This window comes from Erpetoichthys calabaricus, chromosome 13 (genome assembly GCF_900747795.2).
Source record: "Erpetoichthys calabaricus chromosome 13, fErpCal1.3, whole genome shotgun sequence".
Taxonomy (NCBI): domain Eukaryota; kingdom Metazoa; phylum Chordata; class Cladistia; order Polypteriformes; family Polypteridae; genus Erpetoichthys; species Erpetoichthys calabaricus.
In genome coordinates this window covers 53,872,425-53,896,756 of record NC_041406.2, presented here as the reverse complement: position 1 = coordinate 53,896,756, position 24,332 = coordinate 53,872,425, and the positions used below count along the sequence as shown (strand labels likewise).

General features: G+C 41.1%; 1 protein-coding gene across 1 annotated transcript in view; it reads right to left on the bottom strand.

Annotated features, from left to right (window-relative positions):
• igf2bp3 (insulin-like growth factor 2 mRNA binding protein 3) overlaps positions 1–24,332 on the bottom strand; it is a 78,184-nt gene that overhangs the window by 33,936 nt on the left and 19,916 nt on the right. The window contains exons 4-5 of the mRNA XM_028818282.2: positions 877–928; positions 734–797 (exon numbers count right to left, since the gene is read on the bottom strand). Of these exons, the coding sequence (XP_028674115.2) occupies positions 734–797; positions 877–928 (116 nt within the window). The remainder of the gene's footprint in view (positions 1–733; positions 798–876; positions 929–24,332) is intronic.

Sequence of the window (24,332 nt, the reverse complement as noted above, 5' to 3'; positions counted from 1 at the left end):
TTAGTCTGACAAAGGAAAAAAAAAAAATCTACAGTTCTTAAAAAGAACTATTTCTTAAATGTTGCATGTTTTTGCAGATACACTTAGAAATCCATAGGTTTCTTGTATCCATCTATCAAGGGAGGAGTCAAATTTACATTTATATTAAAAAAATCCCCATAACTATTAGTATAATTAGTATGAAAATTAGTAAGAAAATACATTTAAATGGGGACAAACGGACAAAAAAAGTCTTTGCAACTAGTTTTAGGAATGTACAGCTTAATACAAATCTTTGTAGGTGGTGACCAAGTTCCTTTAAAATGCACATCAAAACCATGCTCTTGGCAGAATACTTTATTTGTAGCCCACTTTTTTGTGAAATCCAAGTACATTACAATTAAAAAAAAAAAAAAAAAAAAAAAAAAAATAAAAAAAAAAACCCCAAACACCCCAGTAAATCTTGTTAGCCAGTGTTGTGTAGTATCCGTTATATTCTCTAACCATACAGAAACCAAATCTGAACAACTCTTAAAATGTCTACAATCCTATTACCCCCCTGGAGAAACTTACAGTAACAAAGACTAAAAAGACTAGTACAGTACATTAAATTACCAATCTAGAATGAAAGCATTCCATGAAGTGCCTGAAGTCTACAGAACGGATAAAGCAAGTATAGTTCAGCCAAGAAACTCCACAATAGAATCCCCAACCCTCACCAAAAAATGAACGAGTAAAACTGTTTGGTACTCACTGTCTGGTTTGGTCCTTAGCAGCATAGGTTACATTGACAACAGCGGTCTCTGTCTCCGTGTTCACTATAAAAGGTGAAAGGAATGTATTATTTTACATGTTAGTGCCTGGACATTATATTCTGAAACTCCCTATTATACATACCTTGTTCACAGGTTTCCACTGAGCCATATTGCGCTAACAAACTATCCAAAACCTGTACAAAAAAATAAAACATTCAAAAGTTAAAAAGGATACTTCTGATAATCCTACACCTCACAAAGAATACTTAAGGTTTTCAGAATTTTTGTATCTACTTGGTACTGAATGGTACTAGGTTTATTACAGTATCAATAGTACCAAATGAAAGTCAGTTTTGCACTTGTGACTGGAAGTAGATGAATGTTTTAAAAGGCAAAAAATATGCAGGAGTAAAAGTTATGAAAATAGCTCAGACACACCAAGAAATGCAATACAGCAGAAGTCACAACTGGAAGTGTTTTGTTCAAGGCAGGAAAAATTAAGCATGCAAATGCAGAGTTGGAGATTTGTTAAAACAGGTTTTTAGTTATTGCCACTTACTAATCACATTGGGGGCTAGTTTAGAAATAGATTCAGGGTAACCTGATGTGACCAATTGTATGGGAGTTGTAATTATGTCACAAATTTGTAACAGGAGAAGAAATTGAGTGATTAAATTGCTTTTAATACGGTTTCCTACATTGTACCTTTATATATATAAAAAAAAAAAAAAAAAAAGCATGGAATTCATTCTCCAATTGAAATCAAGTATGCCCACAGATGTACAGTCATCTATTTTCTGATTTATACAGTTAGAGGTTGTGGGGAAAACCTCACATGCATCTACCATTAAGCATATAGGACTGTGGGAGGAAACTGCAGAACAAGAATCGATGTAACAGGTTTTAAAATGTTTAAAATGAAGTAGCTATTTGGCAGTTAATACCAAAATAAATTTTCATTATTGTAAAGAAATGACAATTAGCAGCACGTGAAAAACTGCGTATCACTGAAAAATTTGCAAAGCTTCATTCACTTGATCCCTGAAAGAATGGGAGCATTATTAGAAGTACAAGAATTTAAGTGAAACATCAAGTAACAGAATTGCAGCATACAAAAGGCATGACATTCCCCAGGACTACAATACAAAATACACAAACACGAGACAAGAGTAAGACAGGTAAAGAATAGATAAGTGAAGAGAGTAATTTGAAATCGATGGCAACAGTAAAAATTTTAAAAAATCCAGCAATATGAAATGCAACACACAATTTAGCTCAGTCAAATTTATCACTAAAAAACACCAAATATTGTCACAAAAACTTCCTATGTGGATTCTAGTATTACAAATAATTAGCTTGCCACATTTTTACTCAACTGAAAGAATTCCAGTCAGCCGAATGCTATTTTACAGTAGCAATGAGGTCCTTGGCAGCCAAGTGACTTCATTCTCTACCAAGATCGTCTACATGTCAATATCAATGGGCGTGCCCAGAATTGGGGGGGTTCTTGAATGTATTGGAGAAACAACCTCTCCTGGGAAACAAATGTATGCTTGCCATAAAAAGCAAACCCCAAAGCGTTTTGTAAAGTGATCCAATCTAATTTCTGTGCAATTAAAATAACCAAGGGAGATTCACTCTTCAATTGAAATGGTGTCTGCAGTCCAAGCACATAAGTGGTAATTACCCTGCCACATGAAGCAACCAAGTATCAGCACACTGCACTGTTAAAAAGAATGATCATATCCCCAGGAACATTTTGGGGTCTTAATCCAGACTTGCTAGAATATGAGGGGTAAATAAAACAATGGTACCTTTGTCAACAATCTTACACCAGATCCTTACCCTCCTTTGCATTAACACAATTTCTAGCCCGAATCATGCCCAGGGTGACATTTAATTATTCACTTTACAGTCCCAAAAGTTATCCGCTTTACACTAAATTTGTTGCCATCTAGAAAAAAAAAAAATAAAAAAAATAATGCATTTTCCCCTTAAGGTACCTCAATATTCATGAGTGAGGCAGAGCCTTCAACCAAAACACAATGGAGTGTAAATGAACAGCAGTAAGTGAATTTATATTATACATACATACATACATACATACACACACACACACACACACACACACATACATATATATAGTGATCCCTCGCTATATCATGCTTCGCCTTTCGCGGATTTTATATGTAAGCATATTTAAATATATATCGCGGATTTTTTGCTGGTTCGCGGATTTCTGCGGACAATGGGTCTTTTCATTTCTGGTACATGCTTCCTCAGTTGGTTTGCCAAGTTGATTTCATACAAGGGACGCTATTGGCAGATGGCTGAGAAGAAACCCAACTTACTTCTCTCTCTCTCGCGCTGACTTTCTCTGATCCTGACGTAGGGGGATTGAGCAGGGGGGCTGTTCGCACACCTAGACAATACGGACGCTCATCTAAAAATGCTGAAAGATTATCTTCACGTTGCTACCTTCTGTGCAGCTGCTTCCTGAAGCGACATGCTGCATGGTGCTTCGCATACTTAAAAGCTCGAAGGGCACGTATTGATTTTTGCTCGTTTGTTTTTCTCTGTCTCTCTCCGTCTGCTCCCGACGGAGGCGGTGTGAGCGGATGCCTTCAACAGCTTTGTGCCGCAGTGCTTCGCATACTTAAAAGCCAAACCGCCCTATTGGTTTGTTTGCTTTCCTCCGTCTGACATTCAGTGCTCCTGACGCGCACTCCTTTGAAGAGATATGTTTGCATTCTTTTAATTGTGAGACAGAACTGTCATCTCTGTCTTGTCATGGAGCACAGTTTAAACTTTTGAAAAAGAGACAAATGTTTGTTTGCAGTGTTTGAATAACGTTCCTGTCTCTCTACAACCTCCTGTGTTTCTGCGCAAATCTGTGACCCAAGCATGACAATATAAAAATAACCATATAAACATATGGTTTCTACTTCGCAGATGGCTCTGGAACACAACCCCCGCGATGGAGGAGAGGGATATTATATATGTATATTTATATATATATATATATATATATATATATATATATATATATATATATATATATATATATATATATATATATATATATAAAACACAAACACAATGAACCATTAGTTGAATCGAACAATAGTGATCACAACACCACACACAAAAAAAAAAAAAAAAAAAAAAAAAAAAAAAACCAAACACTAAGGATACAGCACTGTATGACCAAAAAGCAGTGAAATGCATGGCTGATTTGGACTTGTGGAGTAGTGTTAAAAAATGCAAATTTCAGAAACTGCTTTAATTTTCCAAATTAGGGTTGTGTTTTTTAAAAAACCATTTGTCCCAACTTTAAAGCTTCCTGTGTGAAATCAAACTCTTTAGTTTTTCATTCATTTTAGGGCTTGCCATCTTCAAAGGTTTATTACACAATCCTGTGCAAAAATCCAGAATTAGGTAAATTTGAGATTATGACAGTAAACGTTTGAGAGATTACATTCAATGCACCATTAAAATGAGATGTGCTTTCACTTCTGGGTTGTACAAATAAATGTTAGATGGCCTTAAAGCCAGAGAAATTAAATTCAGGGTTTGCAAAATCATATCTAGCAGTAAAGTATAGCATGCTATTTTGCTTGTCCTGCTAACACTGTTCTGGCAATTATACATTTCTAAACCCAGTACAAGCTGTACTAGTGTTTCAGTGCTTAACAGTACAAAGTGCATCTTCTTAATTAAACTTTATTTTGGCATTACCAAATGGAACAATTAAATGTCACCAGTCTAGACGAGCCAAATACCCACTTGGATTGAATCTTGCACTTAGTTGCAGCAAGTGTTTGCACCACCAGTCCTCCCACAGTTCTAGATGCATAACTGTGGATGCATGCAAGTCACACCTCAGCACTACATACAGGTTAGAAGAAGAAAAAAAAAAAAAAAAAAAAAAAAAGGACAGAAGCTTGGACTAATTGATATTACGATCAGAGAATGAATGCAAAGCCTCTGTTCATTTATCGGGGCTGTGTAGGACACGTTTAGAGATTTGCTTTTCATCTCCTCTTACAAATTTGTGACTAGTTGAACAGTTGCACCACACTTGATCTCAAAGCACTCACAGATCTTTAATTCATTTAATTTTCCACCACTTATATGAAGCCAGGTCACGGGGGCAATGGTGTTTGTGTTGCCATAGCCATACTTGCCAAATCAAACAGATCCCAAGGTGTTCCCAGGTTCTTTGGGTAATAATTCTCCCAGCTGGTTGCACCTGAAAGGGTTCCACAGGGAGGCATCCGTATCATATACCCAATCCACCTCAACTGGCTCATCTTGATGCAGTTTTCAGTGGTTCTACTCTTCGCCTTTCCCAGATATGATCTACTGCAAGGAGAGCCCAGCACAAATCTGAATTCCATAACAATGTGGGAATAATGCAAGCTTGAATGTGCTTTTAAAAACCCACCCCATACAAGTATGATTTCTGCACTCCTGTGCAAACAAAAAATTTCTAGACCTGACCTCAACCCTTTAACACATGTTGCAGTGCAGTAAGTCGATTTATAGCGTTTACTCAGTTTCTATTTGTATTATTGTGCCTTCTGGGTAATTTGTACTGAAATAGTGGTTCTTGATACATTCAATGTGACAAATAACCCTGCAAAAGGTTACAATTTGTTTTATTGAAGTCAATCTTTGAAATCTGCATTTTCCAACCATTAAGTTAGACTTACATATTCCTGGTATTTTAACTGCTCAATAAATTGGCACATTGAAAAAAATTTATCTTGAAAATTATCACACAGAATTCCAATTCACCATCAAAATTTGACTTGCATGCTAACGGCTACTACATCTCTGTACCAGTTCAGCCATACGCTCGCACACAAAACATGCAAGGTAATATTAATGTGCAAGGTCATTAAACACGGTATTAACACAAGATGTGGTTGTTTTGTTGGAAAATTAGATGTTTCACAAGTGATTATTGGAATTCACTTAATATTTTCCATGACTTAAGTACTTAAGGACTTCTCAATACTGGATTTTGGCTTGTTAAAATTTTCATGACTTTCCAGAACCTGTATGATGTCTATACATAAAAGCCTGCTCTCTTCCTGGTTGCATTGTACCTGGAACAGTGCAGTATTTGCCCAATGCATTGTTAGTTTCATAAAAGAAAAAAGCAAAATGACTTTTCTGCAGATCAAACTGTAAACCAACTGAGACCTCACTTAAAAAAAAACAAAAAAAAACTGCCAAATGAAAATTGTTTACAAAATAAAGTTGAGAAGTCTCAAGTGGTAACTTAGAAAATTTGTATACGATATGACTGCAGCAAAATACCAGTTATATAAAGTAATATCTGGAGGATTTAAAAAACATACACCCCACACCACAGATGCCTGCCAACCTCTGCTGGGAGAGAGGAGGTATTAAAATTAGTAAACTGAAGGCGCACATGCCACAGACAGTCACAGTACTGATGTGGACACTGCAAGCCATTTAAAACTAATGGGCTATAAATAAATTTAAATCATCCAATTCTACAAAATTTGCTAAAAACGTAATGCCAATCATACTACCATGAGCAGACAATGAAAAAAATATTTTGCCTGCAGAGGGTATCAAACGCAGCATTGTGTTCCTCTCCTCGGTGTCTTTCAGTGTTCCAAAAAAGTTAAAGTGGACTTTAGGTTAACATGGTAGACTTCAACTGTCCCTTTTAGTGGTAAGCCATAACATTACTGGGATGTGAGAAGGATGTAAATATTGTACAGCATAAGCCCTCAGTCCTAAAGTGATTTTTAAAATCAAGTGCAGCTTCTTAGACAAGGACAAGTTGGTTGCTTAAACTTTGTGGAAAAATGTAAGGCAAATTTAAAAAATTTCCCAGGGAAGAACAAGCATGTTCATGCTGAAGGAGTAACTTCTGCAGCAACTGGTGTTCATTACTGAAAACCTATCACGGTTCCTGATGGCAGCAAATGCATTGAAGCTGCTGGAAATTAAACTAAAAATGCAATGCATCTTACCAACCTATATTCAAGACACCTCTAAAAAGGCTGATCAAAATACATCAGCTAGATGAGCTGGTGCTGTATTTAGGTTTACTCTTGGACAGATATTCATTTTGGTATAAATTTTCCCTACTTTTTGGGGATCTGATGATTGCACTATATTATATAAGTGAAAGCAGAATCTTAGGATTCTACACTTCCAGATGACATCGCTTCATTCCATGAAGCCAGTTTCTGGTGCTACAAATGGGGGCATTGAGCACCTTTTATATTTCAATTAACGACATCACAAAAGTAATTAGAAATGCACCCACCGCATACTCCTACAGGGTCAAACCTTTTAGACAGATACTTTATTAATCCCAATGGGAAATTCACATTCAATTTTAACACAAGAAACTTTAGTTCTTTTCAAGCACTGGTTTCAGAGAGTTCTGAATAAAAAGCTAAACGTCTAGTCCAACTTTATAAATAAATAAAAAAAAAGTTGCCAAAATTTTTTTATATATATATATATATAACACACATACAGTGGAACCTCTAGATACGAGTTTAATTCGTTCCAGCACTGAGCTTGTATAGCGAATTTCTCGTATCTAGAACAAACGTCCCCCATTGAAAATAATGGAAATCCAGTTAATCCGTTCCGCATCCCAAATATATTAACATAAAAATCAATTTTCCTAACAAATAACACTGATAAATTATATATACTGTAGTCTACCTTTAATAAATAACACTGGTAAATATTATAACTGATTATTAAAAGAATCAAAACAGGTGTCCAAAGTGCAGTAGAGCATTCAATAAATCTTTAATCCTTAAAACAGTTGTGAAGTGGAGGTTTAAAGTACATAAGAATAACAATCCTTTAACACGAGGTTAAAACGTCAACAGGAAGCAGTCTTCAAAAAACAGATGACAATCCCCGGTGCTTCTTCTCTGTTAGCGTCTCACCTGCTTCTCCCATGTGGGCTCTGCAACAGGCGAGACACTTAATGCAGCTGACCTTCTCTACACCGTCCTGCTTCAGCTGTTTGGCTCGCCTGTTCAGCTACACGCGAGCCTGTACTCGCTCGCTCTCTCGCACCGACTTCCTACTGCTGCGGATTCCTGCCTCCTCCTGCAATCTCCGTTCTCTCTCCTCTCCTCTCTTTTCTTTTACTTCTTCTCCCCCTTAACCGGCTCACGCTTCTCTATATATGCGGGGAAGACATGGCAGCTGCTAGGGTTACCACTTTTAATACAAAAAAATAAAGGGACGCATACGTATTGATTCAAAACGGGACGCGCAATTTCATTCTCAAATACTGGACGATTCTGTATTTTAAAGGACGGGTGGCAACCCTGCCCAGCCCATCAGCCACAGGACAAATCATGGATGTGGGCAGTTTCTCACCTGTGCACTTAGGTGAGAAACGCAGGCACCGCAGATCGCCCTGAGGCTCGCTACAGCTACCACGCCCCCTCGCTAAGCCACGAGCTATACCCACAGCCTGGCTCGTGGCTCGTTACGTGAGCCAATGCTCGTATTTAGATCTGAATTTTTCACTCATACTTTCCTCGTATTTTGAATTTCTCGTATACAGAGGTGATCGTATCTCGAGGTTCCTGTGTGTGTGCGCGCGCACACACACACACACACACACACACACACGTCTGTCTATAATGGAGACACTTGTGATCCCAAAAGATAAAAGCTGTTGCGTGTCATGGTGCACATTTATCCAATTTGCTATGGGTTACTAAGAGGGCCACTCAAAGACCAACCCATTTTCTTTGATCCTCATGAATGGTCTAAAAATATAAAAAATGAGGGGCACTCAAAATTGGAATACTGGGACCTACTCCTAGGGCCAGGCCTGGAAGAGGTTGTCCAGCAGGTGCCCAACAGCCAGAGAACTCTGGGTAGCCTAGTTAGGCGCAGTTATTTAAAAAAAAAAAAAAAAAAAAAAAAAAAAAAAAAAAAAGGTGGGAGCAGCCACCACCAAAGTCAAAAGGGTGCCTGGCCAATGCAGAGGAAGTCTAGAATAGGATACACAAGCATACCACATCTTAAACCAGCTCTAGGTATATGAAATGCAACTTCTTTGGCACATTGCAGTTATTTTATAGGTGAACGTAGAGTCCAACTTCACAGGTGGAGTTTGCATCTCTTGCTCACACATGGCAAAATTGGTTTGTAGAGTAAGAAAAGGTTTATGAACTTAATAATTTGCGATCTGTAGGACCACAGATTTAGATTCCCAGACAGAGGAGGTACAAAGTGAATGCAGTAGAAAGCTTTATTCACTGTAGAATAAAGGAAAGTGACTGGTTACTTGTCATATATTTTTTACTCAATTTCGAGCATGAGTGAAAAGACAGACCATGAAATGCCACATAACCTTGGGATGAATCTTTGAAGATAAAAAGGAATAGTAAGCTTTGAACAAGAGTATTCAGCCTCTTTAGAGAAACTAGTTTTAGTATTCTCTCATCCTATTTCCCTGTATTCCTATTGAGGGACAGTATTGCTCATTTAGGGAGCAAGAAAAATATGTAAAAGGGGGTGACTGGAACTGATTAGAGATCTGTTTTCATCATGGATTGTTCAAAACAAAATTATATTCACAAGTGTGCCTAGCACAAGCATACCTTTGACCGCTGCAAATTCTTTAGTTACTGTAGTTGATCTCACTGTGTTTTGGACACATCTAAAGAGTTGTGCTAAGCAGTCCACTGATCATCACCTGGTTATACATTGGAGCTTGTTTATGGACTTGCTGGACAGTCAAAAACTGATGATAAGACTCTGCTGAAAGGACCAGATGTCTGTTCTGAAGTACAGTAATCCCTTGCTATATCGCACTTCGACTTACGCGGCTTCACTCTATTGCGGATTTTATCTATATAATGCGGATTTTTCGCTTTGTGGGTTTCTGCGGACAATGGGTCTTTTTACTTCTGGTACACGCTTCCTCAGTAGGTTTGCCCAGTTGATTTCATACAAGGGACGCTATTGGCGGATAGCGGAGAAGCTACCCAATCACAGCATGCAGTCAAGTTCCTGTGTGCTGATTTGCTTAGCGATGGAGCACCAAATTCAATTCCGCTGCATTAACCAGGAAGTCTCTTCTCGCTCATTCAGCATCAACGTGCTACTGCTTCACAGGCCGCGCCCAAGCACCAACGGAAGTTGCTAACGATTGCCGGAAGGTAAAAAAGTTTTCAATATGTTGAAGGAAGGGAACAGCTACACCGCTGCAGAACGCCATTACGGCATCAAGGAGTCCACGATTCTATTTAAAAAGGTGGAAATGAATACAAGATCTATGGCCACAGTGTCGTTTAACCAGTGCGCAAAATGAGTTGTAACTGGATGTAATAAGGCCGGTAGTCCGGATGGAATCTGCTTTAGGGATTTGGATTGAAGACTGCCAGAACAACAGCGGTGGTGCTACACAATCGCCTGAAGAGGCTCCTTTAGAAGGGCTGTAACGCTCTCCTTTGTTGTGCAGTAAAATTACTCATTATCAGGCAAGTCGTCGTGTCATTGTTGGCGAGTAACCATAATTAATTTTCTATGTACAGTAATTATATACATAGTTTAGTGTCACTGTACACATTTTACTGTATACAATTTTTCTTGCATTGTACACATTTATTGCTGGTGGCCTGTGTCGTAACGGCTGTAACATGTGATACCGGAGATGCTTATTTAGATATTTAGGTTTTACTGTATATAAACAGTTTACATACTGTAGATATTAGGTATGATTCATTGAAATTATGTAAGAAAATACAAAGTTTATGCTGTATAATTGTGCGGGAAATGGTTTATAGTGTGGGGGAGTTTATAAGGGCTTAAAATAACCATATGAACATTGTTTTTACTTCGCGGATTTTCACCTTTCACGGGGGGTTCTGGAACACAACCCCTGCGATCGAGCAGGGATTACTGTAGTTCAATTCCATCGAGTAGGGGAGATTCTCCTGCTTTGAACTATGATGAAAACCTGAAGGAACTGAACCTTTCCAGTTTAAACAAAAATCGAGATTAAAGTCTATGAAACAAGACAGTGAACCCTAGTCAATTTCAAAAGAGAAAAATAGAAGATTAAGGGTAGATTTCAAACTGAATGAAAAATCTCTGCATATATTTTTTCTGCAATTATGATTGGTCCAAAAAAAAAAAAAAAAAAAAAAAAAAAAAACACACACACTAAAACCCACTGCTAGTTTCAATTCCCCAAAATAGGCTAGTTTCCTTTCTGTAATCAATACTCCACTACACTTCCTGTAAAGATTGATAAAATTGCTCAGATTTGGTCCCATGACATACAATACATATATACACCCAGAAATCTAGTCTACAGGTATACCCAACTTTTATCTGTTTCAGAAAAAGTGAGTGAAGACAAACCTGTATACTCATTAAAGTTCTCCCAGATCCTACTTGCCATCTTCATTTCCAAGGACATATAGGGACCATTTTGCATATATTCTGGTTTTGCCCTCCAGTACACTCCTTTTAAAAACTAATTTCCCCACATCAAGTATAATTAACCTCCTTAGTGTTGCAGTTTTTATTTAGAGAAAAAAAAAAGCCATGAAAATTTACATTTTTATTCAATCTCAAGTATAAGAAATGATAGATAATGGTAATAGGAATACAAATATGATTAAACAGTAATACTACTAACACCAAAACCGTATACAATCTCAAAATTAGTCCTGTGTGTGATAAAGCATGGTGAAAGACAATCCAACAGCAGAGTCAGGAGAGAGTTTTTTTTGGATTTTCTTTCCATATTTCAGGTTTTTGAACAGCATTCCGTACAAGTTGGATTAGTTTCCTCCCCCTCCGTTAGATATAAAATGTCTACCAATAAGACGGTGTGGATTGATCAGCGATGTGCTGGATTGACTGCGTCTCTTATGCAGTAATGTGGACAGTTAATGTGCACCAATGGTTTGTTCTACAAGCTGGCAGGAGAGATAGTTTTGCAAGCTTTGTTTGTATAATTTGGAATGCATTCCAAATGCACTTTTCCAGCAGATGACCAAATCTTTGTAGTCGTATTGCCTCGGTATAAACGGGATAGTAAGTCAACCCTTGATCCACATGATTTACTCCACCCATCATGCTATTGTAGTCTACCACAGCACAAAGCTTTGTAACCAGCTTGTTGCCTTTTGCCTGTACAGTGACTGCAGCTACATTATGTACAATGCTCAGAAGACATTCTTGTCCTTCCATGCAAGCATTTTACCCTTTCCCCAAGCTACTAGTGCATCTCATAGTAAAATTTACCCCTGCCAAAGTCTTCAGGCATGCCACGACTGTTAGTACACACTGCTCCATATGCGTCAGTCTTTGCAGCAAGATCTCAAATAACTCTAGCAAACAATAATTGTCCATGGTTACACAGTAACCTTGATCCAGCAGACTATCAAAATTGGCACCGATGACGTAGCAACATCATACTGATCGGTCCTTTACACAGGGGAAGGGACAAACTCTAAATGTAACCAGGTTTAGATTCACAAAAGCTCGTAAAGCTTTATGCTAAATCTTGCACTTTTTGACATGACGTACATCCATCCATGACAGCTGCCATTATAAGCCAGAGAGACTCTTCGATATGGACATTGTGGTCCAGAATGTAAATGCTCTGAAATTTTACTACAATTGCCTGTTATATCTCCCAAATGTTCTTCAATTTGGGTGCTGGATGAGTATTCTCAAAGTCCTCATTGTTGGTAGAGTGCAGATATTTCATAACTGGTGAAAATCTACTCTCTGGCAATTTCAAAGAATGGCAGCACTTACACCCCGAGTGATTCTGTTTAGGTTCTCGTTAGTATGAGAACATGCTTGTGCTGCCACTCCCCCGCCAAAAAAACCCTTCCAGCAAAGAACCACAGACACATGGAAATCATCAAATAGTACACGATAGGACTTTAGTTGGTTAGCTTTGTCCGGCTAAATTGTCAAAACTGTATAGTACTAGTATAGACAAGATCAATCTTGCTAAGTCAACGGACACAAAAATTCGGTACAGACACTAATTAAAACCTCACTGGGGGGGGGGGAAGCAGTAAACCAAAGATGGCAGCAACCCTAGGACACAGGTGGAGATCAGCAGTAAAAGAACATGTCAAACCAAAGAGGTAGATGGGTAAGATCTAAAAGGTTAGCAGGGCAGTCTCCAGATTTCATGGAGATACAGGCCGGTAAAAAAGTTGGCAGATGAAGCAGTTGACAAAAGAAAGCAAGGTGGAGTTGGGCAATTCTACAGGATGACTGGCAGTCTCAAAGACAACAGTCCAAATCATTTAGGTACTTGAAGGGTAGGCAGGGTTTCAATTTGGTGGTTCTCAACATGAGTAAGAAGAGGACCTTACATTTAGTAAGGGTCAGGAAGAGCACTTTGAGGAGAGAGTGTATACACTGGGTTTAAGACTAACTTAGAGGGGCAGTGCTTGAAACATTGGTTTGGATGGGTCCAACTGTGCAGTGGAGATAGCTTTGGAGGATTACTCATTGCCAATTTCATTCCTGCAGATACCTGGCGTCATGTCAGTTTGCCAATCCTGCCTGCATGTGCTTCACAGATCAGAAAAAAGCACATAGTATGCTGTAGAAGGTGCTACACATGTATATAAAATTCGGAGATTACTGCTGCATCCTTTAGGGTTTGCATAAATGTCTGTGGCGGTTTCTGATATGGGCGACGTGCCGTTGCCCAGGGCGGCATTGAGGTGGGGGCAGAAAAATTTTTTGCGCGCGCCCATGCTGCCCCGACATGCCAGCGCATTTTTGGGATTGATACTTTATTAATCCCAAGGGGAAATTCACATACTCCAGCAGCAGCATACTGATAAAAATATTAAAAGTGATAACAATGCAGGTATACAGACAGACAACTGAATAAGGTTAACGTTTACCCCCACGGGTGGAATCGAGTCGAATAGTGTGGGGGAGGAACGATCTCCTCAGTCTGTCAGTGGAGCAGGAAAGTGACAGCAGTCTGTCGCTGAAGCTACTCCTCTGTTTGGAGAGGACATTGTTTAGTGGATGCAGTGGATTCTCCATGATTGACAAGAGCCTGCTCAGTGCCCGTCGCTCTGCCACAGATGTCAAGCGGTCTAGCTCCGTGCCTACAATGGAGACTGCCTTCCTCACCAGTTTGTCCAGGCGTGAGGCGTCCCTCTTTATGCTGCCTCCCCAGCACACCACCTCGTAGAAGAGGGTGCTCACCACAACAGTCTGGTAGAACATCTGCAGCATCTTAATGCAGATGTTGAAGGATGCCAGACTTCTAAGTATAGTCAGCTCTCTCCTTTCTTACACAGAGCATCAGTATTGGCAGTTCAGTCCAATTTATCATCCAGCTGCACTCCCAGGTATTTATAGGTCTGCACCCTCTGCACAGTGTCACCTCTGATGATCATGGGGTCCATGAGGGGCCTGGTCCTCCTAAAATCCACCATCAGCTCCTTGGTTTTTCTGGTGTTCAGGTGTAGGTGGTTTGAGTCGCACCATTTAACAGTCCTTGATTAGGTTCCTATACTCCTCCTGATGCAGCCCACAATAGTGTCAGCGAACGTTTGCACGTGGCAGGACTCAGTTGTATTGGAAGTCCAATGTATATAGGCTGAACAGGACTGGAGAAAGTACAGTCCCCTGCGGCGCTCCTGTGTTGCTAACCACAATGCCAGACCTGCAGTTCCCAAGACGCACACACTGAGGTCTAAGGTAGTCCATGATCCATGCCACCAGGTATGAATCTACTCGTATCTCTGTCAGCTTGTCCCTAAGGAGCAGAGGTTGGATGGAGGTTGAAGGTGCTAGAGAAGTCCAGAAACAATTCTTACAGCACCACTGCCTCTGTCCAAGTGGGAGAGGGATCGGTGTAGCATGTAGATATCATCCTCTCCCACCTTCTCCTGGTATGCAAACAGCAGAGGGTCGAGGGCGTGACAGACCTGTGGCCTCAGATGGTGAAGCAGCAGCCACTCCATGGTTTTCATTACATGCGACGTCAGAGCGACAGGCCGGAAGTCATTCAGCTCACTAGGACGCAATACCTTTGGGACTGGGGTGATGCAAGATGTTTTCCAAAGCCTCGGGACTCCCCTGTTCCAGGCTCAGGTTGAAGATGCGCTGCAGAGGACTCCCTAGCTCCAACACACAGGCCTTCAGCAGTCGTGGCGATACTCCATCTGGACCCGCTGCTTTGCTGGCACAAAGTCTCCTCCCCTCTCTGCTCACCTGGGCTGCTGTAATTGTGGGTTGGGGTAAACTCTCTATGCTGGTATCCGCAGAAGGATGGGTGCAGTACACCGAGGTGAGAGTGGGTTAGGGTGGTCAAACCTGTTAAAGTTGTTCATCTGGTTTGCTCACCACATCTCTCTCGATGGTGGCACACGGCTTCAAGCTGCAGCCATTGATTATCTTCATCCCATCCCACACTTCCTTCATGCTGTTACTCTGCAACTTCTGCTCCAGCTTTCTCCTGTACTGCTCCTTCGCTGGACTCGGTAGTTCCTTCTGCACACGCTTCAGCTCATGCTGATCACCGCCTTTAAAAGCCCTTTTCTTCTGGTTCAAAAGGCCCTTGATGTCACTTGTAATCCATGGCTGGTTGTTAGCATAGCAGCGTACTGTTCTTACTGGAACTACAATGTCCATACAGAAGATGTAGTCAGTAGTGCAGTCGTCAACCTCCACAATGTTCTCGCTATAAGATCACTGCATGATATCCCAGTCCGTAGTTCCATAGCAGTCTCTCACAGCCTGCTTTGCCTCAGGGGACCACTTCCCGAATGAGCGTGTGGTTGTAGGTAGCTCCCGCACTCTTGGTTTGTAGTGAGGCTGAAGCAGAACCAGGTTATGATCTGCTTCCCCAAGCACAGCAGTGGGGTGGCACTGTATGCATCTTTAACATTTGCATATAGTAGATTAATAGTCCAATTTCCTTGGGCGTTACAATCCACATACTGGGATAAGGCAGGTAATGATTTGTCCAGTGTTACATGGTTGAAGTCTCCAGCAATTAGCACAAGTGCCTCGGGGTGCCGAGTTTGTAGTTTAGCAACTGCAGAATGGATGATGTCACCCGCCATCTCCACGTCCGCCCGAGGAGGGATATAAACAATAATAACGATGTGTCGTCCAAACTCTGGGCAAGTAAGAGAGACGCAGACTTACGGCCAACAGTTCGATGTTAACGTTAATCTCCACTTGCTGAAGGGACGTGTCCAGAGTTGCACCATCTTATATTGACAGAGTGCAAGTCCACCTCCTTTCTGCAGGTACTTGCGTCTGTCCACTAACTGTGCTAAACCCGGGTAGCTCCACGTTAGCATCTGGGAGGTTAGTTGTTAAACACGTTTCACTAAACAACAAACTGCATTCTCTGTAGGTCCTGACATTTTTCACCAGCGCAGCCAGTTCGATTTTATTTGGTAGGAAGTTCACATTTCCCAGGATCACAGAAGGCACTGAAGGCTTGTAGCGCCACTTTCTCGCTAAACGCTTGGCTTTTATCTTACCACCAGCTCTGCTGCCACGATACCTTCTTACCTCATCAGGTAAATAGGGAACCACACCGGCGTGGGCATTTGTTCTCAGCGCTTGAAGTTGACTACTTGAATAGACGAGTCTCGGGGGATAAAAATCCATGTCCAAGTAGTAAAAAAAAAGTGTCCAGGGAACAAGTCCACATAAAAAAGTGGTAGGAGTGAACAGTGAAATAGAGAAAAAGGTAGAAAAATAGTCATACATGGAGCTGCCAGAATAACTGCCACTCGTGGCGGCGCCCGAGTCATATATATTGCATGGGCACCGATCGGTTTTCTATTGCCCGTTTGCGGGGAGTAAGGGCGCCCTCCATTTGCGAGGTGCACCTGCTGCTTGCCGCACAGGGAGGACAGGGGTGGGGCGGCGCAGCATCTAATAACCAGCTCACAATAAAAACAAAAGCACCAGACATTATGAAATAGACAATTTGCACCGATGTGTTTTCTAAATTCTATCACACCCATACAGTGCATCCGGAAAGTATTCACAGTGCATCACCTTTTCCACATTATGTTACAGCCTTATCCCAAAATGGATTAAATTCATTTTTTCCTCTGAATTCTACACACAACACACCATAATGACAATGTGAAAAAAATTGAGAAAGCACAAGTATTCACAGCCTTTGCCATGAAGCTCAAAATTGAGCTCCGGTGCATCCTGTTTCCCCTGATCATCCTTGAGATGTTTCTGCAGCTTAATTGGAGTCCACCGGTGGTAAATTCAGTTGATTGGACAGGATTTGGAAAGGCACACACCTGTCTATATAAGGTCCCACAGTTGACAGTTCATGTCAGAGCACAAACCAAGCATGAAGTCAAAGGAATTGTCTGTAGACCTCCGAGCCAGGATTGTCTCGAGGCACAAATCTGGGGGAGGTTACAGAAAAATTTCTGCTGCTTTGAAGGTCCCAATGAGCACAGTGGCCTCCATCATCCATAAGTGGAAGAAGTTCGAAGCCACCAGGACTCTTCCTAGAGCTGGCTGGCCATCTAAACTGAGCAATCGGGTGAGAAGTGCCTTAGTCAGGGAGGTGACCAAGAACCCGATGGTCACTCTGTCAGAGCTCCAGAGGTCCTCTGTGGAGAGAGGAGAACCTTCCAGAAGGACAACCATCTCTGCAGCAATCCACCAATCAGGCCTGTATGGTAGAGAGTGGCCAGACGGAAGCCACTCCTTAGTAAAAGGCACATGGCAGCCCACCTGGAGTTTGCCAAAAGGCACCTGAAGGACACTCAGACCATGAGAAAGAAAATTCTCTGGTCTGATGAGACAAAAGATTGAACTCTTTGTTGAGAATGCCAGGTGTCACGTTTGGAGGAAACCAGGCACCGCTCATCACCAGGCCAATACCATCCCTACAGTGAAGCATGTTGGTGGTAGCATCATGCTGTGGGGATGTTTTTCAGCAGCAGGGACTGGGAGACTAGTCAGGATAAAGGGAAAGATGACTGCAGCAATGTACAGACACATCCTGGATGAAAACCTGCTCCAGAGCACTCTTGACCTCAGACTGGGGCAACGGTTCATCTTTCAGCAGGACAACGACCCTAAGCACACAGCCAAGATATCAAAGGAGTGGCTTCAGGACAACTCTGTGAATGTCCTTAAGTGGCCCAGCCAGAGCCCAAACTTGAATCCGATTGAACATCTCTGGAGAGATCTTAAAATGGCTGTGCACCGATGCTTCCCATCCAACCTGATGGAGCTTGACAGGTGCTGCAAAGAGGAATGGGCAAAACTGGCCAAGGATAGGTGTGCCAAGCTTATGGCATCATATTCAAAAAGACTTGAGGCTGTAATTGCTGCCAAAGGTGCATCTACTAAGTATTGAGCAAAGGCTGTGAATACTTATGTACATGTGATTTCAGTTTTTTTATTTTTAATAAATTTGCAAAAATCTTAAGTAAACTTTTTTCATGTTGTCATTATGGGGTGTTTAGAATTCTGAGGAAAAAAATGAATTTAATCCATTTTGGAATAAGGCTGTAACAAAATGTGGAAAAAGTGATGAGCTGTGAATACTTTCTAGATGCACTGTATATGCGGGAAGCGAGTGCGAGGGCCCATGGTGCGCCTGCTTGCTGCTGCTGCGCTGAAGTCTCGCACACAACCTGTCGAAAGAGGCGGGGGCAGGGAGCTTCCAAATAAAGCATATTTCATTCACAATATTGTAAATCCAAGCCCATTATGTCACAATTTTTCCTGGGTTGTGTGAAATCGCATTAGGGTGGTGTTGGAAACCAAAAAAAAAAAAAAACAACATACAAACCTAATCTGCGCACTAAGTTGTAGGTCTATTAGATTACGTTGTGGCGATTCTCTGGTTGAGGGGATGGGTGTTGATACTGGAGTGCAAAATTAACACAGATGGAAGATGGACAAGAAAAGGGCAAAGCCATCAGGTGCTCAGTTTAGAAAAAAAGGAGTAGAAACGAGCAAAAGATAAAAGGTGGAGTGGTGGCTCTGAGGCTAGGGATCTGCACTGGCAATCAGAAGGTTGCCGGTTCGAATCCCGTAAATGCCAAAAAGGGACTCTGCTCTGTTGGGCCCTTAAGCAAGGCCCTTAACCTGCAATTGCTAAGCGCTTTGAGTAGTGAGAAAAGCGCTATATAAATGCAAAAAAATTATTATTATTATTAAAAGGTAAGCAGATGTGTTATTGGATAATGGCAGGTATTATGCAGGGCATGTATCCTGAAACAACATTAGTTGGGATAAGGAAAACTTCTGTTTACATTTGTTAGCCACTTGGCTAGGATAGTAAACATTAGACAGACAGACACTGATGTGGCTTATTGAATCTTTTGGGACCGTGTTCAGCATAATATTAGCCATTAACTGGAAGAGGTGTACTGTTGATTTGTCTCCTGTTCTCAGTGTATGACAAATTATAATGGCTGTTAGCCGTTTGCATACTATGCTACGCTAAAACCGGACAATAGTATGCTGTTGTAGTCTAGCTGACTTGGCAAAAAAAATCCCCTTACACTATTAGGCTACATTTGGGAAAGTTATTACTGTAATGCATTACTTCTAAACAAGGATGTTGCGATAACCTATTCAATAAAATGCTGGTTATACATATAATTCTGAATATTTGATAAATTGGGCAAAATCATGTTTGTTTTAATTATGAAAATGATGCATGCATGTATCAGTTTTATATTGGGTTTCTATTCAGGGGCTCTTCTGAAATATTTGAGCACCCTCTGCCACTGCCCAAAATGAGAAGACGTCCATCCTCAGGATCAGACATTTGTGGAGACACCTGTGCCTGAGGAGGTGAAGACAATTGCAGCCACTTCAGGTGCGATTGTGTGTAGCCCGAGTGTGTGTGTGTTGCGGAACAGTCTTTGCAAAATATTATACCACTATAAATGCTGTGTATTCCAAATAACTTGTGTATACTAATGCAAATGTATGCTCATTGAAATGCCTGGAGCTGAACCACCTCCCCCCCCCCCCCCCCCCAGAGGATGAGCCCCTGCCTACAGACCTTCAGATATCACTGACCGCATTCGAATACAGCCGGTTTGCAAAGAACCAAGTAAGCTATCACCTGACTTTGTTTTCCCTAGAAATGAGGGTGATGGAAGAAGTTGCCACCACCAGTATTTTAAGAAAACACTAGTTAGCGGTGAAAAGATTACTACAAAGATGGCTAGTATATTCTGAGAAAAATGCAAGAGCACATTAACCGTGTCCAGAAAGGCACTTGCAGTCACACCAGCTCTCTGTCACCATGTACAAAAACTGATTTGAGTAGCAAGATCACTTCAACAACGGTTGATATCAAGCTGGCAAAGTTTCTCCATAATTCTAGATTGCACTCCAGATATTAGCCACACTGAACAGCTGTCAGTTGTGATTCGGATGGTGTCATTACAAGAGAAGCCCCATATTAAGGAGTATTTTATGGGTTTTTTGGAAGCTGACGAATCCACAGGGAAACATTTTGCATCCATGATTTTAAACAGGCTGGAAGAGCTGAAAATTCCCTTTGTCATATGACTGACCTCTGCAGTCCTCAATGGGGCCAACATGAGGGGAAAAACAAGGGCGTTCAAGCCAGGCTCCTGGAACTGAATCCTAGAGTTTTGTTCCCTGTGGAGCTCATGCACTGAATTTGGTTGTGGCTGATGCTGCAAAGGGATCTAATTGATGCCACAAGTTACTTTGGGATTTTGCAAAAACTTTACAATTTGTTTTCAGCCTCCACTCAGATGGGCCATCCCGAAAAAACATGTTAACATTACACTTAAGATGTGGTCTGAAACAAGGTGGGAAAGCAAGACCAACAGTGTTGAGCCCCCAAGGTACCAAGCATCTGCAGTGAGAGGCTTTGATTGAGGTGAGACCACACCAAAAAGACTGTCATAAAGATTGAGGCCCAGTCTTTGAAAGCTGGGATCATACAGATTCAGCATTTGTACAGTGGTGTGGTATGACATCCTGAACCAAACCCACCATGTGAGCAAGCTCATGCAGTCTCCCAACATGCATGTGGATGTAGCGGTTAATCTCCTCAAAAAGATTGAGAGAGGTCTACGCAACTACAGGGCAACAGGCTTTGCATCTGCACAAATGTCAGCCAAGGATATGTGTGAGGACATGAACATAGAGGCTGTTCTGCAACAGAAAAGATCTACAAAGTGGCACTTACGAATCATTTGATGAGCCACTGAAGTGATGCCCTAAAGAAGCTGGAGGGGACCTTTTTTAATGTGGATGCTGCCATGTCTTCCATCCAAGAGAGATTCACCACATTGTAAAAATGGAGAAATTTGGAGTATAGTAATCCCTCGCTACTTCACGGTTCACTTTTCGCAGATTCACGACTTCGCGGGTTTTTAAATACAAGTGATTGCCCGCCTATCGCGGAAGTTATGTTCCAGACCCATCAGCAACAGGAGAAAATCCGCGATATAGAAAGACCATATAAACAAACATTTTTTTAGTTTAAGCCTTAAAATACCCATCCCACATGCTTTAAACACATGTAAACTTATAAAACACACTTTGTTAACACATATGATATGTGGATGTCGGGCTAAGGATATGAGTAACATCTCACTATTATAAAACATTTTAACTTCACACAAGACAAGACAGTGAGACAGGAAAATTGGTGATGTACAGTACAGGCTTTTAAATTATTGACACGCAGAGCGACAACCAGCACAAAGTCCACTTCCCCTTAGCGTTCATTCAGCTCCCCACCCCCTTGACAATGCGAAGTGGCAGGAGCGTACTGCGCTCCCGGGGAGAGGGGGTTTGAGCGAAGGTGTGTTGAGCTCTCACACACTCCTCCTGCAGAGCGACAGGCAGGCATTTTGACAGAAGCAGCACAAAGTCCATTTCTGCTCAGCGCGAGTTCAGCTGCCCCCTCTTCACAAAGCGAGTGCAGACACATTGACGTCTGATCGCTGCGTGCAGTGTTGGTCTGAGGTGTTTAAGAATGTAGAAAGTGTTTAAGAGCATAGGAAGTGTTTATAAGAGCGTGGGAAAGGTTAACGAGAGTGAGAAAGGTTTATAAGAGTGTGGGAAGGGTTTATAAAGCCTTAAAATATGTATAAATTTTAAAATAGGTCGCTACTTCGCGGATTTTCACCTATCGCGGGGGGCTCTGGAACGTAACCCCCGCGATAGGTGAGGGATTACTGTACTGTCACATTTTCCAAATCTCTCAAAAGATGACCTCACTGAACAGTGTAAGGCCCTCAGTGCTACTTTGCTTTTCAGGACCAATCGGACTTGGATGCCAGAGAGCTTGCACAGGAGATTAAGAATTTGCCTGACTTACCATCAAAATCTATGACCGCTCTTGAGCTGCTGAACTTTGTGCATGACGGTGAACTCTTAGAAATATACCCAAATGTGTGGACTGCTCTGAGAATTGCAGTTACTCTACCTGTAACTGGCTTCAGCAGAGAGGAGCTTTTCAAAGCTGAAACTTGTGAAGACATATCTGAGGTCCACGATGTCTCAGGAACGCCTCCCTGGCCTTGCCAGCTTCATCGGCAATTGCTGACTAGACTTCCTTGATGCAAAGTCATCAATAATGTCATCATAAGGCGGAAAGAAAGGTCCCGATTTAGACGACCATTATTTCGTATCAGTGTATGTTGTGCAAAGTGTAATTATGTTAATTGTGCAATTTAGGAATGCCTTATAAAAGGCAGATACAATTTAAAATAATTGTTATAGGTCTTATTTTGACGTGTGTGCTGGTTTTATATTTAATTTAAAGTTCTATTTCTTCCAATTTATATGCAAGTTTATATTTACCTGGTTAAATTCAGTATGGTTCCGACAACAGTTTTTACAATAAAATGTTAATGTAGCGTCCTTAATATGTTGTGTGTGTGTGTGTGTGGGGATGGGGGGGAGATGGGTGCCACAGGGGGTGTTCGCCCAGGGCACCAAACAGGCTAGGACCACCCCTGTGCATCTCTGCTATTTGCAAATGCCCACAGCTTCTGGCTGAATTAAAGTACACACGGGAACAGTTCAGAGCAAGGTGTACTAAAGCAGATATCAGAATCAGCACCTTTTTCTAGGAGAGGACCAGGACCTCCGATTTACAGTGGCTTGTTCTCTTCAGTGAATAGGTGAACACTTGTTCTAGGCAGAAGGGGTAAGTATCTCAAGGTATCAAACCTGGAGGTTTAATCTCAAATCCTTTAAAATGGCCAAGGTCCTGTTCAACAATGTACAGTTATTACAAATCATGTAGTGAATTTGTTTATAGTATGCACTGACTTCCAGATATATTTAAGCAAAAAATGAGCATGTTTTGCACATGGAGTATTGATACAACTGAACATGTGGATTATAAGACAAGTGAAACTTTCACTGGGATGGGGCCTAAATCTTGGGTTACTCTGTTGTACAGCAGTGGTCACCATTGGTTCCAATCAATTTTTTTATATTCTGCATGCAAAATTCTCAACCATCACTACAAAACTACATGGGGGTGGGGGTGGAGAGAGAATTTTGGGTTGGTTATTCCCTTACGCAGGCGTTTCCAGTTACTGAAGAGAAAACTTAAAATTTAGAACTGGCACACAAAAGGTTTGGGGGAAATTGGGATGCCCATAATGATTTCAAAAGTTTGAAACCTTTAGAATTTTCTATATTTCTGCATAAATGACCTAAAACTTCAGATTTTCACTCAAGTCCTAAAAGTAGATAAAGAGAAACCAGTTAAACAAATGAGACAAAAATATACATGGTCATTTATTTATTAAGGAAAATGATCCAATATTACATATTTGAGTGACAAAAGTATGAACCTTTGCTTTCAGTATCTTTCTCCTTGCAACCCTGCCATGCACACCATTGTTCAGGAGTTCACCATCAGGAGAACACTGAACAGGAGCCATGTGAGAGGCCTTCAGTTGCTTAGAAGTTACCCTGGGGTCCTTTGTGACGTCGCCGACTATTATACACCTTGCTCTTTGTTGGTTGACCACTCCTGAGGAGGGCAACGATGGTCTTGAATTTCCTCCATTTGCACAATCTGACTGGATTGGTGGAGTCCAAACTCTTTAGAGATGGTTTTGTAACCTTTTCCAGCCTGATGAGCATCATCAACTTTGTTAGGTCCTCAGAAATCTTTGTTTGTGCCATGATACACTTCCACAAACGTGTTGTGAAGGGCAGAGTTTGATAGATCCCGGTTCTTTAAATAACACAGGGTGCCCACTCACACCCGATTGTCATCCCATTGATTGAAGGTGAAATTAGTCCGGTGTTTTCAAACTGCAAATCCTAGAGGTTCCCATACCTTTGCCACTCACAAATATGTAATGTGTCGATCATTTTCCTCAATAAACAAACGACCAAGTATAATATTTTTGTCTCATTTGTTTAACTGGTTTCTCTTTACTTTGACTTGAGTGAAAATCTGATGTTTTAGGTCATATCTGCAGAAATATAGAAAATTCTAAAGGGTTCACAAACTTTCAAGCACAACTGTAGTTTCAATGAGTATTTGAATGGCATTTTGTTTGATGTTTT